This window comes from Triticum aestivum, chromosome 2B (assembly GCF_018294505.1).
Source record: "Triticum aestivum cultivar Chinese Spring chromosome 2B, IWGSC CS RefSeq v2.1, whole genome shotgun sequence".
Taxonomy (NCBI): domain Eukaryota; kingdom Viridiplantae; phylum Streptophyta; class Magnoliopsida; order Poales; family Poaceae; genus Triticum; species Triticum aestivum.
Window position 1 is genome coordinate 556,612,528 of NC_057798.1, and position 10,419 is coordinate 556,622,946.

The following is a 10,419-nucleotide window of genomic DNA, read 5'->3' on the forward strand; positions in this document are numbered from 1 at the left end:
GGGAGGGGTGGAAATGGGGGCTACTAGGGTTCAGGTTCACCGTCCTACTTAAATAGCAGGGTTTGGCCCCTGCGGCGCCTGGGTAGCCATGATGAGCTCAGAGCTTAAAACATGGCTAGTAACCCATTCACGCCATGTTTTAAGCTCTGAGCTTGCCGTTCGTTGGTAGCCATGGTCCGCCAAAAGGTTACCTACTACAAGAAGTTGACCCCATAGCGTCGGCAGGAGATGGAGGTCATCTAGGCACGGCACGTGCTCAGATTGCAACCGGTTTGCCTCTGAACTCTCCGGAGGAGGAGCAGGAGGACGCGCCGGAGTAGGAGGCGGCGCCGGACGTGGAGATGTAGGAGTTGGAAGCCGTGGGACGAAGAGGAGGGCGATGCAGATACAACGTTGAAGCAGGCTAAACTCTCCATGGAGGATGCGTTGGCGGGGTTCAAGATCGCCCAAGCAGAGGAGGTAGAGGAGGAACATGCATTCTTAGAGTCCATCCAGTCGGAGCTCGAGGTCGAGGCCAACCTCTGCTACATCCACGAGGCGGACATGGCACATGACGAGCTGTTTGCCAACGAGGGGGACACGCTGAAGTTTTGCCCCGCCGCAGATGACTATGAGGCGGGCGACTTTGACAAGCACGTCATCACATATCCGATGATGAGTAGATAGGCTAGCTATGTGCATAGATGAATTTTACGTTGCATGTACTAGTATGGATTTGAGGATCAAGAGATGAAGCCTATGATTGCGATGTTCAAAAATATAAGGGATGACACGTGGGCAGATGTATAGGGGCCTGGATTTGTGAAGTCCTGCTCTTAGGAGCTGTTCGGTGATCCACTTGCTCCACCAAATTTGAGAATCTGGAGAGCATCCATTCCCCCGCTCCGGGACTTTTAACTAGCGCTCTGCCAACTCCCGGAGCGAGAGTGTGGAGTGGAGGAGGGCCGAACAGGCCCTTAATAGGTTGTTGTTGCAGCGGAAAATAAGAAATTTCAAGACACTAATTGCGGATCTATGACCGCATATATCGCCGTCAAAGAAAGAAGAAAACTTTAGTTTTCTTAAAACAGCATAAAGAACTGTCCCATGCATTGCACGTTCTTGCGTGAAGAAGTGGGGGCGGAGAGTGGATCCGGACTGGCTGGTGAGTCTCTGGGTGGCTGCACTGTCATTGTCCTGGGCCTTTGGTCTCTGTACCTCTGACGGCTTGCTACTTTGCAAATTGTCTATATAAATCACATGCAGGAGCGATACGGTAAGCCAAAACCCAGCGTAGCTAGCTCTAGTGAACACACATGCAAATGTCGGTCTCTATCCCTATGCCTCTCGCCACGGCCACGCCTTGGGTTGTTCTCGCGGGCATGGCGGCCCTCTTAGCTGCCTGGTTGATCCATTTGGTCATTAGATGGAACATGAGTCCACCATGCAAAGCAGGGGCAATGCTGCCGCCGGGGTCGCGGGGTCTCCCCGTCCTCGGGGAGTCGCTCGAGTTCTTCACCCGGAGCCCATCGCTCGAGCTGACCCCTTTCTTGAAGCGACGTCTGGATAGGTAATTACTCTTACTAATCAGTTTAGTCGTGCATGCATGCATATTGCCTACCCCTCATATCGTCTGACTGCTACTGTTACGCAGGTATACAAAATTTCTATTGTTACGCGTAACAAAATCATGTAAACACCCTCTCGAATTTTTTAAGCGGTTGATGGATTTTTCTTATACACGACACATGAATTTCACTGGGAACAATTTGTCATAATTTTTTTGATAAAGGGCACTCTTGTTAACTCAAAATGTAGCATTAAGCATCGAGATCATACTACCTCTCTCTCTCTCAGTTTACAGGGCGCGCGCATACCCCTAGGTCGTCAATTTGACCAATCTAATACAAGTCATATATTGCAAAAAATATATCATCATAAACTTCGGAGTTTCTACTTTCAAAAGGTATAATTTTTATTTATATAGTTTATATTAAGGTGATAAAATTGGTAACCTAGGTATACGCGTAGGACTTGTAAACTGAGACGGAGGTAGTACAAAGTATGATGAGCAACACCCGACCTCTGCATACGTAAAATGCACAAAGTCAAAGTCCAACGGTCTAACAAAAATAAAATAAAATAAACGGCATATTCACAACAGTAGTCATATAGGCTGATACTATGCCTATGTCAAAATAGATGATGGACCGGTCTGGAGATTATGTTGCTATCCATGTTGGGTAAAAAACTCTTTGACCACCCGCTTCATAGACATACACACCGCCTTGAACAACGGTTACTGTTCGGTGTAGCGTAAACCACGTACGAAGCGAGTGTGCACAGTAGAAAATAACCTGCAAAGAAGTAGAATTTTCGCTATTATAAACCAAACCATTTCTACATAACCAAGTGGATCACAACAAGACATACACTCTCATCCTTATTAGTATTTTAAACCTATTTGAAATACATTCCAACGGCTGAAATCAATGGATATACATGCTAAACTTGATTTGGCTATATTTTGTCCTATAAACTCTTAAAGCAAGTTGAACTTGTGACGTATTGACCGGTCTATGTTCTGGAGTCCTATAACATGCACACGGAGGGGCAGCAGCGGCGGCACGTGGTAAACGGAGCTACTCCCTCCGTCCGAAAATATTTATCTTCAAACTGGATAAAAGGGAATGTATCTAGATGTATTTTAGTTCTAGATACATCTCTTTTTATCAATTTTGATGACAAGTATTTTCGGATGGAGGGAGTACGTGATCGGTGCTTGGGTGCGTTTAACTGTTTGTGATACAAAGTATGATGTAGCATGGACCAAGGAACCTGGAAAGAAAGTAGAGTACAGAAGTACTCCATCCGATCCAAAATAGATGACCCAACTTTATACTAACTTTGTATTAAAATTAGTATAAGTTGGGTCATCTATTTTAAAACGAAGGGAGTAAATGTTTACGCTGCTCTCATAAGCAATTGGTGATGAAATTGAAAAAATAGATAGGCGTTCAAGATCAAAAGGGCGTTTCCTTTATTAACCATTGCAATAATATGAAGAAAGGCCGTCTTACTCAATATTTCGTTCGCTGCGAGCACATTGTTTTCTACTCACTCTGTTCCCTAATACACGTAAAAAATGCTCTTATATTATGGGACAGAGGTTGGTGTTAAAAATGTTTTCATATTATGAAACGGAGGGAGTAGCTATTTATACCACCAAAACTATACCCGAACCATTGGTACAATATTGACGACTTGTCTTGGCTCCGATAAACTAACAAATAGCAACCCAAGTCATATCTAATTAATACTACCTCTACTTGATATCAAACCTTAAACTAAATTACTCTATCCATACGAAAAATCTAATCTAAGGATGTGATGGGTAATTTTGCAAAGATCATCGAATGCACGAAGAGAGGTCCAGGTTGAGGCCGCACATGGTTAGTTAGCAGCCATATTTTGCCTTTTTTGCCCAGTTGTGGTTGAGCGGTAGGTAAGAAAATTACCGTGAATAAATTGCTCGCCCCAAGTTAGGCAAAGTTTTACTGAAGGTAATGGGTGTATGACAAATGGGACAGGTTGTTAAGGAAGTGCGGCAAGTCGCAGTTGAGGTAGTTAAACAAGGCAAATTTTAGTGTGGTTCCTCCTACCTCCCCTTTTCAGATGAGAGATAAGAGTACATAATAGATATGCGACGTGGATTTGATTAAACAAACAATAGCCTAATAGTGCTTTCAAACTTTGTGTCAAAGTTTTTTTTTTTTGCGAAATGGATTTGATCTGTTATAGAGATTCACTGGAAGTACAAAACATCTCAAACATAATAAAAATTACATTGAGGTCCATGAACCACCGAATGACTACTGCTTCCGCCAGAATGAGTTGTTGCCGCTCTCATACTGGAGCCAGACTGACCTTGTCGATGACAGCTGAGAAGTTTTCATGCGCGTGCCCATAAGGGCCACCGTCTTGGATCTGCAATCGTCGTAGTTCAATCATTGAATCAATCTGAAGAACCTAACACCAAATCTCGTCATTGCATGCGTACAACAAACCTAACCTCACCGCCGCGAGGAGCTGACAGGAATATATACCAGAGCTCCATCTAATCCGTTCTGATGGACGAACTTGAGGAGGATCGGAGCTCGGAAGATTGACTCGAAAAAAGGCGCCGCCATCCGTCTGAGGTCGCCCCTGCGAGGACTAAAACCCCGCCTATCTACTAGCCGGAGCCAGGGCACCAATATTCCCCTCGCCACCACCGGCCATCGGAATAGCATGCAGATGGGAGGCGAACCCATGGGCTCGTCGATAGAGATCAAGGGAGGTAGGTTTATTCCTAGTCGCCTTGCGAGAGTCAAAGTTTGAAAGTTTGAGAAGACGTGGCTATGAACCAAACTTGTCCTTACCAAAGATTGCCTCTACCTGCATTCCAAATTTTTGATAGCAAGAAACTACAAACTACTAACAAAATACTCATTAATTACCAAATTATATATTTCAAAACATTTTCCCAGTCCAAATATTTATTAGATTCATCGATTCCTTCTTTTTTTTGCGAACGCAACAATGTTGCATCCCATTGTGATAAGTTCTGACAACATTTCCGGTTTCAAAGGCTTACACGTATCCATAGATCAACAATTAAATCAATATAATATAAATTATATTTCACAATGGTTACCGGGTCTATCCGCTGGGAGACAGTAGCGCGAACTATCTTCAACCGGTTTGGATGGCAGCCATGTAATAGGATAGGTGTTTAGTTTCCTATCTATCTTTATTCTGCCGGTTGTGGCTATCCCATTTTCATACTTTCTGCTCTTTGGGAGCCCTTTTACTTTTTGAGGCTTGGAGACTTTGTTGAATTGTTTGCTTATTAATAAAATGGTTGCATGCATTTTTTTGATGCAGAGGCCGGGGGATAATCTCTCTTTCAAGAAAAAAATATATTTCACAAAAGTTATATCATTATAAAATATAACATTTAAAGTTTCTAAGACACCTACTTTAAGAGATATAACTCGTGTGATGTTGGTCAAATTGTCGATCTAGCAATATGTGTGGGCTTTTTAAACCGAGAAGGAGGTGGTATATACGAGTATCGTGCTACTAGTTATAATGTTGGAGCCGATGTGTTTATGAAAATGATTTACTAGCCCTTTATGATGTGCACATAGCGGGGAGGTGCTATAGGTTGATCTACAATTGTTCTTTTATTTTTTTGCGAATGTTGATCTACAACTGTACGGGTAGGTTCATGCATGACTCATCAGTTCACCATCGAGCGAAAAAAGTATGGCAAGAAGACATTATGTTTCACCTTTTTCTGGACATACTTACATATCATCGTAAAGTAATAATATTACAGGGTGGTGACCACAGAGGATTAATTACTTTTTTTAGAAAAGAAGAGGATTAATTACTTGATAACTAAAGCGGAGAATCATGTAACCAGTTATACACTGACCCGAGTTTTTTTAGCTTACCATGTGTGGGGAGAAAACAATATTATATGTTGATAATAAAAAAAAGTTTTAGAAATAAAGTGAATAGTTATTGTTGCCATAAAAAATGAAATAATCACCAATGATCTGACACAATTCTATAAAGTTGGTCTTACTCGGATGTTGATCATTTTAGATGGATGAACCACCCTAAACGTTGTATAACAATCGAACTAAATTCTTGAAGAGCTGCAATTTCAGGTATGGTCCAATTTTTAGGACAAATTTGATCGGTGAAGACCTAATTGTGTCCCTAGATCAAGATTTGAACAACTTGGTGTTCCAAAAAGAGGAGAAGTTGTTCCAAATCTGGTATCCGGAGTCGCTCATGAGAATCATGGGAGCCGACTGCATTATCGCAACGCTCGGGACCTTCCACAAGCACCTCAGGACTCTGGTACTTCGACTCTTCGGCCCAGAAAACCTCAGGATGGTTCTACTCCATGAAGTACAACAGACGGCCCAGGCCAGCCTATTCTCCTGGCTCGATCATCCTAGTATCGAAGTGAAAGAGGCAACGTCTAGTGTACGTCCTCCTATACCTTTCCCTATATTGATGGTGTTCTGGTATAAGTTGAACAACTTGATTAATTAGGATATACAAGTCATTTCACAATACTATTGTTTAATTAGCAAAGCTTATACATATACATGATGATTCAAGCAGCTCGAAAATTTCCTTATCGTAGATGATATTCAGCATCACGGCAAAGCGGTTAATCAGCTATGACTCCTCAAGCTCAGATGGGAAGCTATGGAAGCAATTTGATGCATTTCTTCAAGGACTACTAGCATTTCCACTGTACATTCCTGGCACAGCATTCTACAAATGTATGCAGGTAACTAGGGACTACTACCAGCCACATATTTCTCCATATCATAGCACAAATAAGTTAATACATACAAGACCACTCTGGCCTATTCTTTTGGAGCCGCCACTGTCTTCTAATATACAACAATATGTCGGATGAATTGCACCCAACACTATTCCTTCAAACAACAATTACATCCCTAGTAAGAACATTGTGTGTGTATAGCCTGATTAATTGGGGCTCCATGGTGCTCGTGCACTTGATTTCAATACAGAAATTCGAAATATATTGGATTACACAATTCAAAAAATCAATTTGTCTTATACGTATGGTTCCCTCGTTGCCTAGGGCCGGAAGAATGTCATGAAGATCTTGAAAGAATTGCTCAACGAGAGGAAGAAGGCAACATGTCGGGAGAGTGTTGACTTTATCGATATCTTGATCAATGATTTGAAGGATAATAAGACTTTAATGAACGAGAAAATTGCATTGGATTTGCTCTTCTTATTATTGTTCGCGGGCTTCGAAACTACGTCTTCGGGGATAACTGCTACACTCAAGTTTCTAACCGGTGACCCCAAGGCCCTGCAAGAATTAACAGTAAGTGTGGACAAAGGGAAGTAGATAATTAAGTGTTTTAATATAGCCAACTAATTGTTTGAATAAACAGTCCGAAAATAATATTTTCCTTGAGACGTACACACTAGTATTTCTCACCCACACTATTAGACATACACCCACATTTGTGCATTCTATTACACACAATGCCCTAATTTAGCGTTAACACTTCCATACATAATTACTGAATAAAATATACATGATTATCCATATAAGAAATACCCATCTTGCTCATGGTTGTAGTTACACCTATGTCTCATATGCCACCAAAAATGTAGTTACGTCTAAGTGGTCTTGTATATGTGTGTTACTACCACCATATACCCAGTATGTTACAGACCCCTTAGATCATGTGAAATGCACATGGATGAAACTACACCTAGTAACACCCAAAGGCCTTCCTTCCCATAATCCAAGAAAATATCATGTGTGTAATTGGGTAACTCATGTATACAAATGACTAATTAAGGTAGATTTATCAATTACAGGAGGAGCACAACAACATCCGGAAAAGAAGGGCCAACCCTGACTCTGCAATCACATGGGAGGAATACAAGTCCATGAAATTTACATCTCATGTATACAGTTTATCTCTCTTCGGTCTTTGTTTTTCATGACATCAACCATACACACGTATAAGCTGGTTTATTCTTATTGTATAATTAATGACATTGGCACTTGTACAAGTGTCATTATTTCATCTGCGTCATTGTTATTTGTAGGTCATACATGAAGCATTAAGGCTAGCTAACATTGCTCCCGTAATGTTTAGAAAAGCAACAGAGGAAGTTCATATAAAAGGTGAGAATATTTTCTAAGGGCACAAGACATGTAGGATATTAGGAGTAACAAATCATATATTTACGAGAGATTCATGTTTGCTAATTCATTTATGTGTGCACATATAGTACAGTGTGTGTACCTTCCTTGTAATCAAAAGGAGGGTAGCGTGCAAGCAGGAGGGATAGATAGTTTGCAACAATTTAACTAAATGATGTTTTAATGCGTATTGTATATATGCTTGTGATTTGTGTAGGTTACACTATCCCAAAAGGATCAAAGATCATGGTTAATCCTTCTAGCATTCATCTCGATCCTACTATTTACAAGGATCCCAATGCATTCAATCCTTGGAGGTGGAAGGTTTGTAACATTTGTCTATTTCAAAGGGATGTTCCATGTCAATTCTAATAAAACAACACATATGTTTTTATCATAAAGCAACAAACTTTGGTTGAATGGTATACATTGTTTCCAAAATACATGATCTCTTATCATAATGTTTCCTAGATATTAAACTGATTTTATGTTATTATTTAATGTGCATCCACAATATATAGTTGGAAGTTTATATTATTACAAAGAAAACTAGGTCAAAACCTTTCCAAGAAAGGAAAAGTAGCTCATGATAATTACCTTCAAACCAAGTAAAGTTATATTTTTAAAGAAAAATAATTGAGCATAAGGAGTTCTTGGAAACAATTCAGCATGGTATTATAGTATGGAAAATAGGAATTAAAATGTAGGAGAATACATGGCTTTTAGTTCTTTTATCTCCAATACTTCCTTGCCGAAGCACCAAAAAGGGGATTGCTAAGAATATTTCAAACAAAGGAAAGGAGTGATTGTTATACAAAAAGCAACTCTATCTGAAACCTAGTGAAAACTTTCTACACAGGATACTACTGAACCAGTGGGTGGCTCCTCAAAGGATTTCATGGCCTTTGGAGGCGGGTTGCGGTTATGTGTTGGTGCCGACTTTGCCAAGCTACAAATGGCTATCTTCCTACATTGCTTAGTTACTAAATACAGGTGATTTGCTCTTTCTTGTACTAAAAGTATTAATAAATGGTTAGTCTACCAACAATAGTAAGTATTGATTACCTTTTATTTAATAATAGAGAGATGAGTCTATACTCATGTAGTTCTAGATTTTTGCTTGTGTATAAATCACAACACTAGGTGTTATACTTCGTCAGTTCTTACTATGTTTCTTGGGGAGAATATATATATGTAGCCATTAAATATTACTCAAATTGGACCTACTGTGCTACACAAAGATTTGTAGTATACTTCAATAAAATAGTTCTAGTATAGAAAAAAGGAAAAAAATTAGTTCATAAAACCAATGTTTCATTTTGGGTTGTCGGTAACATACTTAAAAATGGAATAAAAACACATCAAAGAAAACAATAGAAAAGAAATGAAAACATAAAATTAAATAGCCATCAATCCCTTCACCCCCTCCCCACCCTTTTTCGGGTTTGTCTTCTCAACTTTATAAGGCCCATTCCTCTTACATTTAGATCATAGATTGCTTGTCTCCACCATAATCCTATTGTGGAGGCCTCGATGTTCTTCAAGCCAGAATAGAAGAAGAAAACTAAAAATGTTTCCTTAATGGAGGGTCTAATGCCTGGGAAAGGGGTAGGTGTGCTAACATGATGAGTTGGAGGGTGCTTGTAACTTCATTGGCACAATTTATGTTGTATAACACGTTCTTATATATTTCCATAATAGGCATATTTTATTTGCCTGATCAAATAATTGGATAAATAGAAGATGTATATTTTTTTTCATTGCCATTACATATTATATGGAAAGTTTCTATTTATGAACTAAAATCATTACAACTTGCTCCAAGACATATGACTTTGTCATCACCATGCAGTTGAATTTCTTTCATAGAAACTAATTAGTCAAAATGTATTTGATTAGATAAAAAATTATTATTAGTTTTCGATAGAACATCATTTAACAATGTAAATTTATGATCATTTCACATTCATAAAAATCAACTGTCAAAGTTGCTAGCGCCGCAAAATCCTTAGTGCAAACTAGTATGCATGCACATTTATAAGCTCACAACTACTTCTTAATATTCAGATTTGATTTGTCTAAAAAATAACCTCTAGGATCAATGTCCCATATTAAAGGTTAGTTATCCCCATGGAGGTAATTAGCATAGAGCATCCACAGTGTGTTAAGTACAAAGGAAATATAATATAGTATAAAAATAGAGACATGATGGGGGTGCATTACTCTATCAAAAACACATGAACATTAGCTCTTTTAGTTGTAGGAATGTATACATTTTTTCTTGTGAGACTATTTTACATAGATATGTACTCTCTAAATTTTAAACTTTTGTGCGCCTTCTACAGTTGGAAAGTCATAAAGGGAGGAAAGATGGTGCTTTCTCCTGGACTACAGTTTCCTTGTGGTTTTCACATACAACTTCTCCCAAAATCTTGATACATGATTGTTACTGCTTCAATACGGGCAAGATCTCTAAGACCATGGGGGAATCACAATGTTGTTATTTGGCTAAGTATCTAGTAATGTATCATGTGTGTCCATGGATTAATAAAATAGCATATAAGCATTGGTGGGACCACTTTTGTTCAAATTCTTGTTCTTAGCACAATATGTGTGGCCGTGTGTGCTTTCCAACCATGTTGCGACGAGTTTATCTTCCTCACAAGCAACCA

At 39.4% G+C, this 10,419-nt stretch overlaps 1 protein-coding gene across 1 annotated transcript; it reads left to right on the forward strand.

Annotated features, from left to right (window-relative positions):
• Positions 1 to 1,319: 1,319 nt before the first annotated feature.
• On the forward strand, positions 1,320 to 10,183 carry LOC123039298 (cytochrome P450 87A3). The gene is made up of 9 exons (XM_044462516.1): positions 1,320 to 1,549; positions 5,700 to 6,024; positions 6,188 to 6,337; positions 6,659 to 6,910; positions 7,417 to 7,506; positions 7,651 to 7,729; positions 7,965 to 8,071; positions 8,607 to 8,740; positions 10,093 to 10,183. The coding sequence occupies exons 1-9, from the start codon at positions 1,320 to 1,322 to the stop codon at positions 10,181 to 10,183; spliced, it is 1,458 nt and encodes a 485-aa protein (XP_044318451.1).
• The last annotated feature ends 236 nt before the right edge of the window (positions 10,184 to 10,419 follow it).